General features: G+C 45.4%; 1 protein-coding gene across 1 annotated transcript; it reads right to left on the minus strand.

The window, feature by feature from the left end:
• Nucleotides 1–10722: 10722 nt before the first annotated feature.
• Nucleotides 10723–21777, minus strand: EXOSC2 (exosome component 2). Its single transcript, XM_035113988.2, is given in 10 exon segments — nucleotides 10723–11674; nucleotides 12491–12619; nucleotides 14667–14843; nucleotides 17136–17204; nucleotides 17453–17518; nucleotides 18185–18274; nucleotides 18992–19037; nucleotides 20252–20353; nucleotides 21598–21659; nucleotides 21662–21777. Coding segments are annotated over 10 exon segments (924 nt in total). The 5' UTR covers nucleotides 21764–21777; the 3' UTR covers nucleotides 10723–11593.
• Between the last annotated feature and the right edge of the window lie 495 nt (nucleotides 21778–22272).

Genomic DNA, 22272 nt, shown 5'->3' on the forward strand with positions numbered 1-22272 from the left:
TATGTGTATATATATATATATATATATATATAAAAAGGCAAAATATAGGGGCACTATTATGGTGGTTGTTTTTAAGGAACTAGCCTGCTTCTTCCCCCTTCACAGTTTACTTTGAGGAACCCCCCTGGAAAAATCCGTGCTGAGCCCATGGATGAGATCAAGGGGGTGGGGCTTGGTCCCATCATGTAAGTGAGCACTATAACAGATATCAAACTTGAGGGTCCAAGCTGTTTTTCAAAGTCAAAAGAACACAAAATCTATGCATCAACTACACAAACCCCCCGCTGCAGGCTTGTTGACATTCTCAAAGAACTCTGGAAAATTTAGCAAGGCATGATTTAAAGCAAGGCAAGACTTGTTATTGTGAATACAGTATTAGGCAAGCTTAGTGTTTCCAAAGCTTGAGACTTTGTTTACTAAACATCTGGCAAATAAACATGCCTAAATCAGATCACTCTCTAGGGGTATCGGAAGATTTTCCAATGCAAATGGGCCTGATTTAAAAACATAGTACGGTACATTTGTACCTTGGTTGTCGAACACCTTGGTACCATACTCGTACATTTTGTGTTCCAGTACTCGTGAGTGCTCCGGTTTGCGAACGTTCTTTGGAACCCGAACGTCTGATGCTGCTTCTACGGCTTCCGATTGAGTGCAGGAAGCTCCTGCAGCCAATCGGAAGCTGTGCCTTGCTTTTTGAACGTTTTTGGAAGTTGAACGGACTTCCAGAACGGATTCGATTCAAGAACCAAGGTACAACTGTACCATAGAATTGTAGAGTTGGAAGGAACCACAAGGGTCATCTATTCCACGTCCCTGCAATGCAGGAATCTTTTACCCAATGTGGGACTCGAACCTATGACCCTGAAATTAAGAGGTTCATGCTCTACCTATTCTACGTTTTGGTAGGTGGAGGACAGACTCCATGCCACTACTGATAGCTTGCCATTCTCCATCCTGAATCCCCTCTCACACCCAGCTATGGAAACATACAAGGCTACCAGTCAGTACTATCTGTCATAGCAGTGACTGGTGGTCATTCTCCAGAATCACTAGTCTTTCTCAGCTTTTACTGTCAGAAATCCTTTTCGTTTCAGAACAGTGGCCCATGCATCTATGTGGCTGATGCCAACTGCCAGTGATTTAAGATAGGGAGTCTGCCCCAGCCAGAGTGGCTTGGCTTTGCAGTCAATGTTACGAGAGGAACAGAGGTCTCTACAATCACATGGCAGAAGATTGCAGGGTCTGCCTTTGGAATCTTTAATACTAACTGGCAGTGACTTTCTGGGGTCTCGTGCTGGAATCTTTCACAGTCCTTGTGTTTTAGGGAGTAGAGCATCTGCTTTGCATGCAGAAGGTCCCAGGTTTGATCCCCAAATAGGCTTGGGAAAGATTCCTGCCTGATGCCCCCCCCCCCAACCCGCTGTCAGCATAGGCAATATTGAATTGGATAAACCAATAATCTGATTCATTAGGCCCAGTATTATTATTTTTATCCAGCTTGTCTCCATAAGAACATAAGAAGAGCCAGCTTGATCAGGCCAGTTGACCATCTAGTCCAGCATCCTGTTCTCACAATGGCCAGATGCCCCAATGGGAAACCTGCAAGAAGGACCCAAGCACGAGAGGACTTTCCCCTCCTGTGGTTTCCAGCAATTGCTACTCAGAAGCATCCACTGCCTCCAACTGTAGAGGCAAAGCATTGTCATCATAGCTAGCAGCCACTGGTAGTCTTATTCTCCTCCATGAATTTGTCCAATGCGCCCTAAAAGCTATCTAAGTTGGTGGCCATCACTGCTTCCAGCAGGAGCAAGTTCCGTAGTTTAATTATGTGCTGTGTGACCAATCCCTTCCTTTTGCCTGTCCTGAAGCTTCCAACATCCAGCTTCCTTTGATGTCCATGAGCTCTAGTGTTTGGAGAGAGGGAGGAAGGTTCTTCCTTATACACTTTCTCTATGCTGAGCATAGTTTTATAAACTTCTGTCTTGCTGTCTCCTGCTCGCCTTTTCTCTAAAATAAAAAACCCAGAAAGCTGCAATCTTACTATGTTTGCCTATATTTGAAACACTTTTATTTTTGCACCAGGTTGTGGTTTGTGCTAGTTAAGAAGAGGTGGTGTTCTAACATTGCTTGACGAAACAAAAACAAAAACCCTGCTTTAAAATTGGGGGGGGGGGGTGGTAGTATGGTTGGATTGGATGAATTGACTCTGGACCAATTGGTAGATAAGGAAGATGAATTCTATATGTATGCTTATCGGAAATGGCCCAATGGCAATATTTGCAATTGCAGAATTTGTTAATAACCCTGTTTGGCCAAGCAGCTTTTACAACATCTAAGACACCCGAGCTATTGGAACAATTGATTAAACCCTTTGAGACTAAAAAGCTGATGATCATTTTTTATAGTTATTTGGTATCAATAAATCAGTTTGATATGCAGATTCTGAGAAATGAATGGAATAAAAAAATGGAGGTTCCTCCTGTGTTATCTTCTAATAGTGGGAAAATGTTTTAGCTTCTGTAGCAAAGGTGTTGGATTTTAAATTATGTCTTTTACAACAAAGAATAGTATTTAGAATTTATTGGACTCCATAGAAAGGGACTCTCTATGAAAACATACTGTTGGAGATGTAATAAGGATAATGCTTCTTTGAAACACATGTTTATGCAGTGTCCCACACAAAGTTCTGGAAGAAAATACTAGGTTGTATACATATTACTTTGGGGGGAAACCTAATACTGTCAGAGAATATTATTATTTAAAAGTATCTACCCACTACTGTATATGGAATTTGACAACTGGTCAACATAAATGGATTCTTCGTGCCCTCACTATGGCTAAAAGACTGATTGATCCAAAGACAGATAAATCAAGAATGTACAAAATTGCAGTTTTTTCTTATTCTTTATTTTATTTTTTTCCCTTTTTGTATTTTTATGTACTTTCTGTTTCCTTTTTATTTCTTCCATTTAATTGATATATTGTCAATAAAATATAAATTTTTAAAAGAACAGTTGTGTCACTGGAGATACTCTGTTATTTTGAGGCTAGGCTGCATGTGTGTCACAGGTTGGCCACTGTGAGAACAAGATGATGAGCTATTAGCCTAATCCAGCAATCTCTTTTTATGTTCTTACAAAAGCAATGTAATGCTGAAAAACTCTCTGAACATACAGAATAAAATTTCACCTAGGTCTGGCCTAAAGGATTTAGAGACCCTGTAGTAGCTGATGCATGCCCTCTGGTCATCACAGGTCTCCAGATGTCTGGAGCTACAGCTGTCTGGCTGAAGCTGGTGGGACATGTCATTCAAAACACCTGGAGGGCATCATGCGGACGAAGGCTGCTGTAAATCCCTGTTATTAATAACAATGTTATATCCTGCTCTTCTGAGGGTATCCAGCATAAATAAAACCATATCATATAAGTGAATAAAAGTGCAATGGTTTCCAAAATTGGTAATGAAGAATATGAAATACAACCAGCACTTAAAAACACCTAAATGGCAGCAAAGGAACATAATGGCAATAAAACCAGGTATTGCACATTAAAAGCCTGCCAAAATGAAACTGTCTGTCTTCATTTTCTGCAGGAAGACACATAAAAGAGGGAGCCTGACTTAATTTCTGTTGGGAGAGGAGGGTACAAATTGGCATAAAGTTTGTGTATTGTAATTTATGTATGTAGGAGTAAACTGACTGCTATAATCTAAATAGAAATGTAGTATGTCTCACTATTGGGACGCAGGTGGCGCTGTGGGTTAAACCACAGAGCCTAGGGCTTGCCGATCAGAAGGTTGGCGGTTTGAATCCCTGCAACGGGGTGAGCTCCCGTTGCTCAGTCCCAGCTCCTGCCAACCTACGGTAGCAGTTCGAAAGCACGTCAAAGTGCAAGTAGATAAATAGGTACCGCTCTGGCGGGAAGGTTAAACGGTGTTTCCGTGTGCTGCTCTGGTTCACCAGAAGTGGCTTTGTTATGCTGGCCACATGACCTGGAAGCTGTACGTCGGCTCCCTCGGCCAATAACGCGAGATGAGCGCCGCAACCCCAGAGTCAGTCACGACTGGACCTAATGGTCGGGGGTCCCTTTACCTTTTATGTCTCACTATAGTGGAGATGTGATCAGGAGACTTGTGTGCCTACTCATTCAGCTGTACATATGAACATAAGAAGAGCCTAGCTGCTGGATCTGGCCAATGGCCCATCTAATCTAGGATCCTGTGACACAGTGGCCAACCAGATGCCAACTCCAGGAAACCCACAAGCAGGACCTGAGCATCACACCACTTGCACATCCCAGCAACTGGCAGAAGAGGCATGCTGCCTCTGGAAGTGGAGGTAGAATGTGAGAAGAGCCGGCTGGCCCAGGCCAATGGCCCATCTAACCTAGCATTCTGTTCCCACAGTAGGCAACTGGGTGCCTCTGGGAAGCCTGAAAGTAGGACCAGGGCATGATAGCAATCGTGAGGCTCCTCCTCATCCTGGAGAGTAGTAACTAGTGGGGTGCCACAGGGTTCTGTCTTGGGCCCAGTCTTGTTCAACATCTTTATCAATGACTTGGATGATGGGCTTGAGGGCATCCTGAGCAAGTTTGCAGATGACACCAAATTGGGAGGGGTGGCTAACACCCCAGAGGACAGGATCACACTTCAGAATGACCTTAACAGATTAGACAACTGGGCCAAAGCAAACAAGATGAATTTTAACAAGGAGAAATGTAAAGTACTACACTTGGGCAAAAAAAATGAAAGGCACAAATACAGGATGGGAGACACCTGGCTTGAGAGCAGTACACGTGAAAAGGATCTAGGAGTCTTGGTAGACCACAAACTTGACATGAGTCAGCAGTGTGATGCAGCAGCTAAAAAAGCCAATGCAATTCTGGGCTGCATCAATAGGAGTATAGCATCTAGATCAAGGGAAGTAATAGTACCACTGTATTCTGCTCTGGTCAGACCTCACCTGGAGTACTGTGTCCAGTTCTGGGCACCACAGTTCAAGAAGGATACTGATAAGCTGGAACGTGTCCAGAAGAGGGCAACCAAAATGGTCAAAGGCCTGGAAACGATGCCTTATGAGGAACGGCTTAGGGAGCTGGGTATGTTTAGCCTGGAGAAGAGAAGGTTAAGGGGTGATATGATAACCATGTTCAAATATATAAAAGGATGTCATATAGAGGAGGGAGAAAGGTTGTTTTCTGCTGCTCCAGAGAAGCGGACACGGAGCAACGGATTCAAACTACAAGAAAGAAAATTCCACCTAAACATTAGGAAGAACTTCCTGACAGTAAGAGCTGTTCGGCAGTGGAATTTGCTGCCAAGGAGTGTGGTGGAGTCTCCTTCTTTGGAGGTCTTTAAGCAGAGGCTTGACAGCCATCTGTCAGGAATGCTTTGATGGTGTTTCCTGCTTGGCAGGGGGTTGGACTGGATGGCCCTTGTGGTCTCTTCCAACTCTATGATTCTATGATTCTATGTGATTCCCACCAGCTAGTTAGACCATAAGAAGAGTGTGCTGGATCAGATGAATGGCCCATCCCACCCAACATCCTGTTCTCACAGTGACTATAGCCAGATGCCAGTGGGGAACCTGCATGCAGGATCCAAGCACGAGCACTCTTCCCTCCTGTGGTTTCCAGCAACTGGTATTCAGAAAGTGTTACTGTCTCTGACCGTGGGGGCAGATTCCCGGCAGAATACAGCCATCATGTGTAGTAGCCATTGAGAGCCTTGGTGGCTATTGCTACCTACTGTGTGTGTCAGGGGCTGACAGGTCTCGTGTAGCCAGTTGAATCCCTCCTCCATTCCATTTTTAATGTTTGAGGTTTTACTGTGTTTTCAGTATTTTGTTCAGAACTGTCCAGAATGGCTGGGGCAACCCAGTCAAAAGGGTAGCATATAAATAATAAAATCATCACCATCATCATTCCACTGTCTCCTAGAAATGAGGGAGTAGCAGTGATGGCCTCCATGTAGGAGAAGCCTAAGGTTGCATGTGTGCATCTAGTCAGATGAGGGTACATAAGCTGAAGTGGGGGGTGCATGGTCCCACTGTTGCTGCAACTGCTCCATACAATATGGACCTGTGAACAGCTGTCTAGACTCTAGATGCGCTGTGTGTGTGTGTGTGTGCATGTGTGTGTGTATGCATCTGGAGTACTTTGGGAGCTGTTGTAAGTGTGCACTTTTGACAATAAATAAGGGAAATCACGAATCTTCCGGCATCCAGCTTCTAGTGTTCTAATGTGGTAAAAGAGGCATAAAAAGTTTGCTCTATTCACTTTCTTCATGCCATGCCTAAGATTATAAGCTTCTATCTTTCTGCCTTTTCTCTTAAAAGTTCCAAAGGGGAATTGCTCCATCCCATAGATCGTTTCAGCTGCCATTTTCTGAACTTATCCCAACTCCACAACATCCTATTTGGGGTGAGGTGACCAGAACTGCACAAGGTTTTCTAAATGTGGTCGCGCCATAGATTTGTATAACGTGATTTGATATTAGTCGTTTTATTTTCTATTCCTTTCCTAATGACGGCATGATGTTTCATTGAGGGAAGAAGTACTATCTCCTGAACTACAGGGAATTGTGAACACAGCATGTTGGAGACATCCTCTGCTTCATTAACGGCCTCATCGCTAATAATGCCACTGCGGGGACCCCAATTTGCCTCTGCTTTCTGAGTACAATAATTAATCCAGTCATTTGCCATTTGCACAGAGACAATATCTTGCAAAAACTAGAGAGACCCAGAAGAAGACATTTCACTAACGTCAAAGTATCTCCTCTATCTTTATTACAGCAAGCAGGCAGCATGCCTAATCTGACACTAAAGCAGCCCCGGAGCTTAATAAACGTGACACTAAAATGCACATTTCTCGATTTATAGAACTTCTCACGTTGCCATGTGCCAAAAGCAGAAAACTGACTTTGCAAGGCAGCTACCATGGCATTCTGGAAGACTTGAAAAGGCTCTCTGGTGCATGTTTGAACTGTGCTGTAAACAAGCTGGTAAGCCTGGGCCTTCTCTGAACTGCCACGTCATAAATTTGCTTTCCCTGACATCCATATTGCTTTGGGGACAGTTTCATTCATTCCCCTCCCTTTTTTATGGCTAAACAAAAACACAGGGAGATGTCTGGGTTGGTGAAAATAATGAAAAGCATTCCTGGTATGAGATAATTAGCAGGGAAAAGCAAAAGTAAAGAGTCATGGAGAACTTAAGCATAGAAGGTCCCACTTTCGTATTTTCTTTTTTGTTCAAGAAAAAGCTGCTTTGCAACTATGGCTCTGCCATAGTCCAGTCCAGAACAGCAATTCCCAAACACAAGTGCTGCAATCAGAGATTCCCCGGGTCAGCCATGCCCTGGTGTCCTCTATGTTGAGCAATTATTCTTATTATTACCTCACCCAGCTTCTCTGGGGTGTTCCAAAGTATGGGAGCAACCACTGAGAAAGTCCTCTGTAATGCACTCTATGTGGGTCTGATGGGTGCCAAGTCCTTTGTTTCCATTTCACACAAACTGATATGTTCTCAAGTTCAGTTCAAGGTGCTGGTGTTACCCTTTAAAGCACTAAATCCCTTGCAACTTGGATACCTTAAGAGATGCCTCCTTCCATATGTTCCTCCTCACATGAAATCTAATGAAATCTAAGGTCCTGGCTCCAGCTCCCTCAACCTTTTGGCTTTAAGCAAGGTATGGTAAAATATCTTGGGTTGGATTCAGAGATTATAGGAACACAGGACGCTTCCATACACTGGGTCTACCGAACTCAGTATCGTCTACACTGACTGGTAGCAGCTCTCCAGGGTTTCAGGCACGGTTCTGTCCCAGCTGGACATGCCAGGGATTGAACCTGGGACCTTCTGTACCACTGAGCTACATCCCTTAACTACCCTTGGGTCCCATTGAAATTATTATTATTATTATTATTATTATTATTATTATTATTATTATTATTGCTTTTGTAATCACAATTTCAAATCATCAGTATAGATATCTTTTCCACAGTCTCCAGTCTGACTGGGTTCAAACTACTTTATATAAGGGCATAAATCTAGGAAGACCTAGTCTACTTGATTGTTTGATCTATTTTGCCCTGCAATGAATTTTATTTTTTATGTGATTTCACTCTTTCCATCAAGCAAAGCAAGATGAGCAGATGGGGAAGCTTGAATATATGTATTACTCTCTATTTCTTATTCCGTTCTTAATGCTATTCTTTCCTCCCTTCTTTGTTGAGTTTTATGTGCAAGTTATAGAAAAATGAAGAGTTTTCTTCTTCTTTGACCTTGCTGCTAGAATCCATGTATAAAACCTTTGTATGTGCCAACATGACATTTAATAAATACAGAAGTAAAGGGTCAACCTACCTTAGCTGTTCTGGTTACTGAAAACATCTAAGGACCTTGAAGCTTTGACAGTTTGTGCCTGCATCAAGGAAATAGGTTTCATGGTATTGGAGAACACTCACATGATTTTCTCGAGGAGACGTCTGCCACCTAGCGCTTAGCTCTTGCCAGCACCCTGGGATCTCCCCTCGTGAAGAAATTGGATACTGTAGTTCAAAGAATATCCCTCTCTCCATCCTTCCTGGATAAACAGTTGTGCAATGAGCTTAAACAAAACACAGAGGACTATTTGGGCTACCAGAGCTGTTGGTTGCTAGTGAGGCTGCCTCAGCCTCCCAAAAAGAATGCAAAGCATCACTATTTTTTAACTAGAATCACCTCCTCGCACATGTACCTGTACCTGGAGCCCTGATATCCTCCAGGTGCCCTTGTCAAACAAGGTAAAATGGATCACTGCCTTTTCCAGAATGACCCCCCTGGCTATGGAATGCTCTCTCCAGAAAGGCTCACTTCTTAGTGTCAGATTAGGACCTGGAAGGCCAGGGTTCAAATTCCCTCAACCATGAAACCCACTGGGTGACCGTAAGCTAGTCACATACTCTCAGCCTACCCTACACCACAGGGCTGTTGTGAGGATAAAATGGGGAGAGAGAGAACTATGCACATCACCTTGAGCTCCTTGGAGGTGGGATATAAATGCAATAAATTAATTCAGATTTTAAAAGTAAATGTATTGCTTATGTTAGGTTGTATCGAAGTTATACTCAGTACAGTGGTACCTCGGTTTATGAACACAATTGGTTCCGGAAGTCTGTTCATAAACTGAAGCGTTCATAAACTGAAGCGAACTTTCCCATTGAAAGTAATGGAAAGTGGTTTAATCTGTTCCAGACGGTCCGCGGAGTACTTAAACTGAAGCGTTCATAAACTGAAGCGAACTTTCCCATTGAAAGTAATGGAAAGTGGATTAATCTGTTCCAGACGGTCCGCGGAGTACTTAAACTGAAGCGTTCATAAACTGAAGTGAATTTTCCCATTGAAAGTAATGGAAAGTGGATTAATCCGTTCCAGACGGGTCCACGGAGTACTCAACCTGAAGCGTACTTAACCCGAAGCATGGGTGTAATTGGTTCCGGAAGTCTGTTCATAAACTGAAGCGTTCATAAACTGAAGCAAACTTTCCCATTGAAAGTAATGGTAAGTGAATTAATCTGTTCCAGATGGGTCCGCGGCGTTCGTAAACCGAAAATTCGTAAACTGAGGTGTTCATAAACCGAGGTTCCACTGTATAGATATATTGAAATGAATTGGCTTCAGTTAGAGTTTGGATTTGATATCCCACTTTATCACTACCTTAAGGAGTCTCAAAGCCACTACCACTCTCCTTTCCCTTCCTCCCCCACAACAAACACTCTGTGAGGTGAGTGGGGCTGAGAGACTTCAAAGAAGTGTGACTAGCCCAAGGTCACCCAGCAGCTGCATGTGGAGGAGCAGAGATGTGAACCCGGTTCACCAGATTACTAGTCTACCACTCTTAACCCATACACCACACTGGCTCTCTAGACTTGCCTATTCATTTAAATGGATCTCCTCTTGAGTAGGATTAATGTTTGTTGTTGTTTAGTCGTTTAGTCGTGTCCGACTCTTCGTGACCCCATGGACCATAGCATGCCAGGCACTCCTGTCTTGCACTGCCTCCCGCAGTTTGGTCAAACTCATGTTCGTAGCTTCGAGAACACTGTCCAACCATCTCGTCCTCTGTCGTCCCCTTCTCCTAGTGCCCTCCATCTTTCCCAACATCAGGGTCTTTTCCAAGGATTCTTCTCTTCTCATGAGGTGGCCAAAGTATTGGAGCCTCAGCTTCACGATCTGTCCTTCCAGGGAGCACTCAGGGCTGATTTCCTTCAGAATGGATAGGTTTGATCTTCTTGCAGTCCATGGGACTCTCAAGAGTCTCCTCCAGCACCATAATTCAAAAGCATCAATTCTTCGACGATCAGCCTTCTTTATGGTCCAGCTCTCACTTCCATACATCACTACTGGGAAAACCATAGCTTTAACTATACGGACCTTTGTCGGCAAAGTGATGTCTCTGCTTTTTAAGATGCTGTCTAGGTTTGTCATTGCTTTTCTCCCAAGAAGCAGGCGTCTTTTAATTTCGTGACTGCTGTCACCATCTGCAGTGATCAAGGAGCCCAAGAAAGTAATGTTTAGTCTTGTGTTATTTTTACTGTTCTTGTAAGCTCCCTTACAAAGCTTTGTTGTTGCATGGCATATAAAAACGAGTCATTAACCACTAGGAGTGTGGGGAGTAATTGTTTTGTTACTATGCTATGCATTTTTGTCTTTTTATATTGTAAAGCACCTGGTGATCCTCAGATGAAGGGCGGTATAGAATTATTTTTAATGGTTTCTTAAACCATTGTTTGTTTGATCACCTGCATCCTACCTAAACTATGGTTTGCTTACTGTCAACAAACCACAATTTGTTGCTGGCTCACAAACCTTACCTTGCTTTAATTGTGGCTTGGCATTATGGGTGAACCTGGCACCCATCCTTAGCTATGGTTTGTTTGGCCAGACACATTAGTAGTCATCAGTAGCCTCATTCTCCGTTAATTTGTTCAATTCTCTTTCAAAGTCATTGAAGTTGACGGCTCCTATGTGAGCAAGTTCCATAGTTTAACTCTGCACTGCTTAAAGAAGTACGGTACCTTCGATGTGAAGACTCTCTCAAATACACATGCACTCATTTTTTTAAAACAACTAAAGTTTATTGAAATATCTCCAGTAAAAAGAAAGAATCCACCCCACCCCCCCTGCACACACACACATAGCTTGAAGCACCCATAGTATCACAGGTGCTTTTTACGATGCTGGCTACATGTGTAGAGGAATGTGATGCTGCATTTCGGCTAGGTCATGGGCTGAGGAAGCAGTAGTCATTGAGAAGCTGTTGGCCTCCTATCCTGCTGGAGCCCAATGTATCAGCCCCTGCAGGCAGTACAGCTGGTGGTTGGAGGGGTATGTGTGTGTGAACTGTAGTCCAGCCTCATTGGGAGGGCCACAGGATAACAAAGGATACCAAGATTCTTAAGCAAAAGTTCTCATCGTTTCCACAGTCCCCCCTTTTCTATTTGGTATGGGATTTGTAATGAAATCTCACACTGGGAGAAAAAATCATCAGGGAGGCTAGATCCCTGAAAGGAAAGGACCACCACTGCCTCGCCACTTTCCCTCTCCAATCACCCCTCCAGTTCCAGCAGTCTCTGACGCGTCTCCAGCACAATCTTCTCCATCACCTCTGGCTTGAGAAGGTCCTTGATCTGATAATTAAAAAAGAAAAAAAAGTTGAACTAGCATGCAAAGAAGATCACAACACACAGCACAGATGGTTCAGGAACACTTCCAGTCAATCTAAACCCACCCTACAGCTTTTTAGAATGCTTTTGTTTGAGCAGGAAGAAACCAGCACTGATCTGTAATGTCTCCAACACTCGCTCCCTCTCTCCCCCCCAAAGCAGCTTTGCAATTGTTTTAAAAGTACTTGTAGGTTTGGGGATATTTCTCACCACCAGAACTTTCAAGGAAAAGGATAAATGAGTAAGACAACATGTGCTCCAATCAAAATCTTCATAAAAGCGAATAGCCCGTCTGATGGCTTACTGGTGTACACCTGCAAACTGCTCAGTAGAAGCTGGGCTGACATCACTGGCAAAAAATATTCTCACATCCGTTGTTAAGAGATTGTGTTTGTCTTCAGACTGTCATCGTTCATGAACGGCTAATTCAGTAGTGCAGGATCCCTTCCAGATACTGAGAGCCACACCCCATTCTAACATTATACTCACACTAAGATTGTGTAAGAGAGGGGGTGGGGGAAGAGAGACTGCATGTGTTTCGGAAGTCACACCTTTAAGGCTTGCATTAATAACTGAAGGGGAAGTGGTGTCCTATAGATATACATGGGGCCAACTCATTGGTGGGGAGAAATAGACAACTCATTTCATTACAGGAAAACATTATGGCCTGTGGAAGCCAGCAAAGTGTGTGCACATGTGGATGTATAGCCAAGCCAGCCTGCTCCTGCCCCTGCCACCCTTCCACAGCCCAGAACAAAGAGCAGCAATTGGATACATCACCTCATGAGAAAGGGATGCCTCGTAGCAGTAGAGGATGCTGGTGTCATAGAGCATCTGTTTCTGCGCTGCCAGAGCCACAACGCAGTTCCGGAGTCGGGAAATCACTTCACGGTCAGGCAAGGGCACTGGCTAAAAGGGGGAAGTAAGGAACCCACATGAAGTCAGCGGTCATTGTCTCAGGAGCAACGATGGGAGGGTGGTGAAGGAAGAACCCCAAGTTCACATACGCAACACCAAGCAGCAGTTAAAACAAACCCAAGGTTTGCAACCCAAAGAATGGTTGCAGACTGTGGTTTGCTGGCAATAACAAGCCATAGTTAAGGTGCCAGTCAGAGTTCACACATAAAAGTGGGAGGTGGGAAGGTAACTAAAAGGCAGGGGAGGCACTGAAGGCATACAGATCTATCAGACTTTGAAAAGCTGGTGTCACAGAATCATATTCACCAATTTTGTTGAAATAATTAAATTAAATAGTTTTAATTACTGTTTTGAACTTTGTTAATATCTTCTTTAGTGGGTCATGCAAACCGCTATTCTGAATAATGTTTTTCACTGGGTAGTCGGTGACGGGGGGGGGGGCGTTTATAGAATCAAGGTGGCAGGGGTCTGAAAAAGTTTGGGAACCACTATGCTAACCTGTGGTATAACAGACCATGGTTTAGGGTTACATGTCAACCATACAAGTGGGATGTGAAAGACTTTAGACCTAACGTGAACAGGAAAGAAAGCAAAAGACAGCCTCAAGTGATGAACATTAGTTCTGGTGAACTGTCAGTTCAGGTACAACAGCAGTCTATAAGACACCAGAAGACTGTTAGTTTTGCTGCTACAGGCTAACACAGCCAGCCCTCAAAGTCAAACACTCTCCAGCCAATCTTCCCAGGATCTCACACAGAACTTCCCAGTTCGACAATCTAAAACTGTAATGATGGAAATTGTGGACATATTGTGGATGAAGCTAAATGTTGGAAGATTCGGGACAGATAAAAGAAAGTTCTTCTTCACTCAGTGCATAGTTAAACTGTCAAACACGTTCCCACAGGAGAAGGCGATGGCCACCAACTTAAAAAGGTAAAGATAAAGGACCCCTGAAAGTTAAGTCCAGTTGCAGCGCCCAAGTCGCTTTACTGGCCGAGGGAGCCGGTGTTTATCCACAGACAGTTTTTCTGGGTCATGTGGCCAGCATGACTAAGCCACTTCTGGTGAAGCCAGAACAGTGCACGGAAACGGCGTTTACCTTCCCGCCAGAGCAGTACCTATTTATCTACCTGCACTTTGATGTGCTTTCGAACTGCTAGGTGGGCAGGAGCTGGGACCAAACAACAGGAGCTCACCCCATCGCAGGGATTCGAACCACCGACCTTTCGATTGGCATACCCTAAGCTCAGTGGTTTAGACCACAGCGCCACCTGCACCCCAAAGTCACCAACTTGGACGGTTTTAAAAGAGGATAAGACAAATTAATGGAAAAGGCTATCCATGGGTATTAGCCACAATGGCTACAAGCTATGCTCGTTCTCCACAGTTGGAGGCAGCAATGCTTCTGAATACCACTTACTGGAAACCACAGGAAGGGAGAGTGCTATTGTACTTGGGACCTGCTTCCAGGCCTCCCACAGGCACCTGCTCAATCACCGTGAGAACAGGATGCTTGACTAGATGGGCAATTGGCCTGACCCAGCAGGCTCTTCTCATGTTCTCACTGCTCATCCCTTACCTTGAGAGGTGAATCAAGTAGAACAGGAGAATGCCAAGACTTGGCCGCAGGCTGCCAGTTGCAAACACCTAGTAAATAGCTTATTCATTCAACTCCAGCCACTGAGGTCCAGTGCCGAGGGCCTTCTGGCGGTTCCCTCGTTACGAGAAGCTAAGTTACAGGGAACCAGGCAGAGGGCCTTCTCGGTAGTGGCACCCACCCTGTGGAATGCCCTCCCACCAGAGGTCAAAGAGAACAACAATTACCAGACCTTTAGAAGGCATCTTAAGGCAGCCCTGTTTAGGGAAGCTTTTAATGTTTGATGGATTTCTGTATGTTAATGTTTTGTTGGAAGCCGCCCAGAGTGGCTAGGGGAACCCGGCCAGATGGGCGGGGTATAAATAATAAATTATTATTATTATTATATAATGGCTTTTGAGGACCCTTTCTCTGCTGCGTTCCCAAGGCCTGTTGGCTCACCTCCAGGTTAGTGACGAATCCCCCAGCCTCCTCATTCTTCTGTTTGGGCGTTGGATAGATCCAGATGAACCCATTGTTGCCAAGGATAACGGAAGCCCCACAAGTCAAGTCATGGAAGTGGGTCTTCTGCCGCTTCACGAGGGAAGGGGACACCTGGACGAGCACACCTTGGCCAAGCTGGAGAGACAAAGATGCAGACCTGAAGTCAGTATAGAGCAGTCAGGATGGGAAGGTGGTGGTTAATGCACCAAGGACGCAGGAGAAAAGCTCCAATGTGCTGGAAGAGGGCAAAGTGTGTTGTAGTGGTTAGCATGTCACACTAGGACCTTGGAGGCCACATGAAGCTCCCTGGCTCACCTTGATTCAAGACAGATAAAAGGAAGTCCTTCTTCACCCAGTGCATAGGTTAAATATGGAACTCCCTCCCACAGGAGGCAGAGATGGCCACCAACATGGATGGCTTTGGAAAGGATTGGACAGATCCATGGAGGAGAGGGCTATCAATGGCTACTAGCTCCACCTGCACGGCCAGAGATAGTAATGTTTCTGAATACCAGTTACTGGAAGCCGCAGGAGAGGGTGTTACATGGGTCACTGGTCATCTTATATTCTTGGGCCCAATCACTGTTTCTCACCTTTACCTACCTCACAGGGTTGTTGTGAGGATTAAATGAGGACTAGGGCCTGGGAAAGACCAGGGTTTAAATTCCCACTGGGCCATGAAACTCTTTGGGTGACCTTGGCCCAGTCTTCCCTCTCAGCCTATCAGGGCCGTCTCAAGCATGCCCCACGCCACCCAGCCTACCCCTAGAGCCGGCCCTCAAGCATGCCCCACGCCCTACGCCACCCAGCATACCCCTAGAGCCGGCCCTGCAGCCTATAACCTACCTCACAGGGCTGTGGGGATTAAATGAGGAGGGAGAGAATCATGTATGCCACTTTGAGCTCCTTGGAGAAAAAGGTGGGATATAAATGTACAGACATTAAGCCTTGAATGCAGTCATCCAAATGGCATCAAAACAAACCTGGAAAATCTTTTACATTACAGGTTCAGCTCACATCCACAGGTTATACAATCTAAAGCATAGATATAATTTGTTTGGTAATTGTTTTTAAAATTTTCACTACAGTTTGTTAAGGAAGGAAGGAAATGAATGATTAAGGAAATACCTTACAGAGTGGTTGTTAAGGGTTACAGAAAACATGGATTGCTTTCAAAGTACTATTGGAATACTAACTATTTAAGATCCCAGGAAGCAATTGATTTGAGCACAAGCTCTGGAACAGAGCCTAACAGAGAAAGAACTCTGTTAATAGAAGCAGAGAATGCAGGTGATATGTAGGTACAGGACCCTACATTGCTTACTGAGAAAGTTAAACGTACCTTGATCATGGCTACCAAAAAGGTTTAAAAATCCATCCCTAGAGTAATAGCAAAGGCTTAAGTCAGCCCATTTTAGCAGTTATACCTCACCGCATTTTTTTAATCCAGTTTGCTGTCCTTTCACCCTTTATTCCATAATCACACTTTTCCTTTCATCTTTTAAGTAAATGCTAATCCCCCAAAGTGGGTGGGTGGGCAGGATAATCCTCAATTGCAGCCTCTTCCCTGGCAGGGACCCTCCTTTCGCTTTTATCCCAAGATGGGGAAAGCAAAGACTGTAAGAAATTCCCAACCTCATAAAGCCCTAAATCTGAGCCCCAGGACTCAGAAAGAAAGAAAAAAAAGAGGAAGTTTTCCTGTAAATGTAATAATCACTTACGCTGAGCAGGTGTTGCAATTTCCAAAAAAAAAAAAAAAAAAAGGTAGGAGGGCTTTATGGTCTCAGAATGACAGCCCCAGGAAGATCAAAGTTCAGAGCCCAAAAACTGGGGAGTAGATTCTCACAATATTCTAATTGGGGAACTTGATCTCTTCATCTCCTCAGGCTGCCTTCTGCAGGGAATTAAAAGCACCTGGCAAGGACATGCCCTGTCCTAGGAGCAAAAACCAGTGGGGCAATCATCTGATCCCAAGAGCAAGCATTGAACGAAGAACCCCACTGATTTCAGGTGCCATATACAATGCATTTGCCTGTACGGTATCTCTGCAGCCCAGCTGGGCCTTTTTAAGAATGTAACAGCATAAGAAGAGCCAATGGCCCATTTAGTCCAGCATCTTCTTCTCCTCACAGTGGCCAACCGGATGCCAGTGGGAAACCTGCAAGCAGGATTCGAACACAAAAGCAACTCTCCTCTCCTGTGGTTTCCAGCAACTGGCACTCAGAAGAATTACTGCGCCTGACTGTGGAGGCAGAGCATAGCCATCATGGCTATCAGCCCTTGATAGTCCTCTCCACCATTGCTTTGTTTAATCCTCTTTTAAAGCCTGGCACATGTTCTGGGATATGTCCAGATTTCTCTGTGGCACAATGACAGGCAAAGTGACTTCACCACACTGAGAGCAGCACGCAAGTAAAGCTGACCCACCTTTCCGTATTTCAGGCTCCGTGTGTGCAGCGATACGGCCCCATCAGAGAACACCGCTTGGACTTCTGCCTGTCAGGATCGCTTAAGGAAATCAGCCTATTTTGTACAGGCATTTGCTGATGGGGAGGAGGGAGGAGGGAATGCCTCTTCTTAGCTTAGGGAAAGAGAACCTATGGCAGATAGTGTTGGATTTCCCCAACTCCCATCAACCGCAGCCAGTATGGCCAATGGTCCAGAGGTGTCCAAGAACAGAGGGCGGTTATCAGATTTTTCACTGCCCTTGGCTTCCCCCTGGCCAAGTACTAGAGTATGGATACACTGATAAGGTCCCCTTCCTGCAGGTAATCTCGCATTGCCAGTTCATCCTCTGCTGATCGCCGCCTCTGAAAAACATCCAGGTGCACCCATTAAAAGAAGCAAAATTAGCAGGGCTATCATTCATTTAAATAGTCAGTTGAACTTAGTATCAGAGGTCCATCTCTCTCAGTATTGCCTACACTGACTGGCAGTGGCTCTCTAGGGGTTTGAGGTAGGGGGGATCCCTCCCATCCTTATGTGGGGATGCTGTGAACCTGGGATCTTCGGCATGCAAAGCAGGCGCTGTACCACTGAGCTATGACCATTCCTCGTACAAATAAAAATTCTAGTCGTCATGATTCTGATTTAAATATGAATATAAGGAGCTGCCTTATAGCAAAGTCAGACACTGACTGGCAGTGGCTCTGCAGGGATTCACACAGGGAGTATCTCCCAGCCCTATGTGGAGATGCCACTGGGAATTGAACCTGGGAACCTTCTGCATGAAAAGCATGTGCTCTACCTCTGAGCCAAAAGTCATTTCCCCTAAATGAAATGAGTGCCTCTGAGCATATGCTTGATATCAAACAGGCAGCAAAATCACAACATACACACTAATCATTACTAGGAGTATTATTCTCTGTGTGCTCAGGAGTTAGCAATGGAGCCCTTGCTTATGTGAGGGCCCAATAAGACTGCTAGGGTGTCTTTCCAAGGTTTCCTAACTGATGCAGCTTTGGGAGGGCACTCACCAGCTCCCCTCCTGGAAGATTCATGGATGAAAGGAGCAAGACAGAATCCAGCCTGGAATTGGTCTCGACTTTCCACCGTTTCTGCTGAACCTGAAAAGGAAAAAACATTTTCTTAAGTACTTGTTAAAGTCAAGAGGTTTCTCTTCAATGGAGCATGGTGAGAGGAAGATCAGCCCGGCCCTATATCCATTGACCCAAGAACCAAGAGTGCCTGGATTGTGTGCAGGCATGTTATTACCATGTTATGTTATTACAGAGGAGGGGCACCTTTTTCAGCTCAAGGACTGCGCTATCTCAGGAAGAGATTCTTGGGGGCCGCACGCCAGTGGAGGGTGGGGCCAGAGGCAAAAGCCCACACAGAAAGCTTTCTCTGTCCAACCAAGGGAGAGATGTACGGTAGTCACAATTCAAGGACATGATCCAGCTAGGCAAGAGCACTTGAGGAAGACTTGGTAGAGTGTGCAGCCTGGTGAGAGCCCCGAGGGCCTGACAGAGAGACCTAGAGGGCCGCATGAGATTCCCCATGACAAACCATAAGCCACCTTGATGACCATTTGAGCATTTTCATCTCAATGTGTTCTCTCTCATTAAATACTTTTAAAATACAAAAGTTGGTATCTTTGTGTATGTTTCAAATCTGGGGTAGGGAAGCTGTGTGGTCTGCCCCTAAGATGCTGTTCGACTCCAGCTTCCACCAGTCCCTGCAGCCAGCATGCCAACGGACCAGAGTTGAAGTCCAGCAACATCCAGAGAGGTGCACATTCTCCACCTTCAGCTTAAAAAATAAATATATGATCACCTCAGTACCTCTGTGATTCGTCCAACCACAATATCACCAACTTCGCCATTGTATCTGCAAGGAAAATAAAACAGAGATGACTGTCAAAAGGATGGTTCTTTGGTAACCTGCATTCTCTTGACTGAAAGGCTTGGGAACCTGCACACTTCCCCTGCCCCGAAACTGTTATTATCAACAGTCCACCTAAAGGCAGCAAGACTAGTGGTCAGGATTGATGGTGCAAGTTGGGGGAGCAAACAATATCATTTTTAGAATCAAGGAAAGCACCTGAAACCAAATATTCACTGGGAGGGAGAGTAAATGTGTATTGTTTTTTAAAAGAGTCACCAGTTGCTGCATAAGCCCACATCAACACCACAAAACGTAATGCTCCACCCACATTGCATGTGTTTTTGTTCTTGCTCCTTATGGGTAGTTCGCCACCCTGACCTCAGCTCAAGAAGCTGTCAGCATGAGACAGCGGCCACACACCAGGAGCAGCTTCAACTGGCCAGCTAAACCAGGAGAGGGGTAGCCAATGAATTTCAAACCCTTGGTGAATTACAGGCTCCCCCTGCATGTGAAGACAGGCTCCAGCGGATTGAGTAGGCCAATTGTGGGTCCAACAGTCAAGAAGGAAGTTCCTGCACATGCTGTAAAGGGATGTGAGGGGCAGATGGGGCTCATCAACTTGGGAAGGTAGGAAAGGAAAGGAAAGGAAAACTCTGATCCTAAATCTCCACTTGTGCCTGGCAAGCCAAAACGCCAGGATCATGTGCCCTGTCTTGTCCACCGACCTGTTGCAGGTCAATGAAGACGGACATCAATGACTGTGAGCTGAAAACACTCAACGCTGAAATTGCCACTCTACAGGAAACCAGACTCACTTTGAATGGCTGCCTCTGAGAGAAGAAATACATATTCTTCTGGCAAGGAGGGCATCCAAAAGAGCCAACTATTCACTGCGTCATCCGCATGACAGACAAACTAGCCAACAAGTTTTCTTCATCTTGTATTTTTATGTTTTGAACCATCCTGAGAGCTACAGATGAAGGGTGGTATACAAATTTAATAAATAAATAAAATTAAGCTACAATTCCCAGTGTTAAACCACTCTAGGATTCGCAGCTCCCTGAGGGGAATAGAGGGGGCCCCCTAACAACTCTTGGCACCCTGAACAAGCTGCTGTTCCCAGGACTCTTTGGGGGAAGCCTTGAAGGGGTGCAATACTGCTTTAAATGCATCGTGCAAATGAGGTGTAAGACAGCTACCCTTCTGGAACCTCTCACCTTGTTTTCAAAGCTTTCACACAGACCAGCTTGTTCACCCTGTCCACAACACCAGCCACAGAGGCAACGAGTTTCTCGTCTCCCAGGTATGTCCCGTGGCCTCTACCAGAGAATAGGAAAAATAAATGGTCTGGCACACAACTCTGTAGATTATTTTAAAAAACATCAGAACACGATCATTGCTCATCTGTGCATTATACTGTCCTTATTCTGCTTCGATATATAGAATGCAAATAAAAGTTTTAGGCTTTCTAGTTTAGAGAAATAGGGGAATGAAGGGTTCTCTCTCCTGCCCTGCCCTGGTCACTCATTTGTCCATAAGGTTGTCTCACCTATGGCAACTACCAAGCGAGTTGTTTGAAGACATGTATAGAATAGCATATGGTGTGAAGGAAGCTAGTAGGCCCCCTGGTGGCCCTGCCGCCTTCAACTCTCAGAATTCTAGAATTTAGGGCATCCAATGAACTGAACTAGATTCCGGGGGGGGGGGGGGGGGGGGGGTTGCTGCAGCTCAGTGAATAGAGCACATGCTTTGCATGCAGAAGGTCTCAAGTTCAATCTCTGATGGCATCTCCAGGTAGGATTGAGAAGAGACCCCCTGCCTGAAACCCTGCAGTCAGTGTAGATGATATTGAACGAGATGGACCATTGCTCTGGCTAAGTTTAGGGTAGTTTCCTGTGATTGTCATAGAGATGCACTTTTTTCACCAATGCAACTGATGTCTGAAATTCAATGTCACAAGCTGAGCCCCCCCCCCCCCCCGCTGGCTTCAATGACTTTAAAAAGGGGGTTCAGACAAAATTAATGGAGGAGGAGTATATCAACAATGATCCTGATTTCCTGGTTTATCTTTTGTAGGCTTCTTGAGACTTCTTTTCCCACAGTCAAGCAGGGGATATATCATGTGCAATAAATAAAATAAATAAATGAAAGTGCATGCTCCATCACCGAGCCAAGTTCTTTCCCCCCTATGTATTATTTTACTGGTATTATTATTATTATTATTATTTACTAAGGGCAGCCCTAAGTGACTTGCAACCAACGAATCTGTACCAACAGTGCCTCTGAGAGCACGCGGTTTAATATCTAAACAGGCACCGAAGCCAGCAAGATGCAATGCCGCCCCATTGCACTGGGAACATCGTTCTGCACATGCTCAGGGGTACTCTTGGCTGCTCAGGTCCAGGGGCGCCGATTAAGCCCCAAGATCGGGCTAGTGGCAGGAAGCGCTTGGCCCATAGCGCGCACAAACACGGCAGATGTTTTACGGAGCAACCAGCTACCCACGTGGGCTCTTCCATGAGAAGGAGCCTGTCTGCCCCGCCTTCCCTTCGCCTTCCTTCACCTCATGTATCCTGGGTCGGTGGTGATGGTGTCCCCCGGGGCCACCAGGTCCTTGTCCCACTCGCCCGCCCCGCGGAGAAGCTCTGAGCCAGGCGAGGGCGGGGAACCGGGAGCCGCACTTCCACGGATGTCGCCGCGGCCGGTGCTGCTGCTGCAGTTTCCGCCATCTCGACTGCTGGCACGCCCCGCGGGGAGCAGGAGCGACACGCGTGGAGGAAGAGGGGTGGAGGTTGGTGAGCCGACATCGATCACTTCCGGTGGTCATTCGACAACATCTCTCTCTCTCTCTCTCTCCTCTCTCTCTCTCTCTCTCTCTCTCTCTCTCTCTCTCTCTCTCCTCTCTCTCTCTCCTCTCTCTCTCTCTCTCTCTCTCTCTCTCTCTCTCTCCTCTCTCTCTCTCTCTCTCTCTCTCTCTCTCTCTCTCTCTCTCTCTCTCTCTCTCCCCTTATTTGAATTTACAGTTCGTACTGGACATTTATTCCCATGTTGCACACACGTGTGCTTGTGAATGGGTTGTACGTATCCAACCAGGTTTTGCTCTGAATAGGTCCACGGCGGTAGTGAGTTCAAATGAACCAAACTTAGGTCCATCCCGTCGTCATGGACTTATATTCAGCTAGTGAATAGGCATAGCTAGCTGAGGTTCATTGATTTCAGTGGGTCTTCTTTGAGCGTA

The sequence above is a fragment of the Zootoca vivipara genome, chromosome Z (genome assembly GCF_963506605.1).
Source record: "Zootoca vivipara chromosome Z, rZooViv1.1, whole genome shotgun sequence".
In the NCBI taxonomy this organism is placed as follows: domain Eukaryota; kingdom Metazoa; phylum Chordata; class Lepidosauria; order Squamata; family Lacertidae; genus Zootoca; species Zootoca vivipara.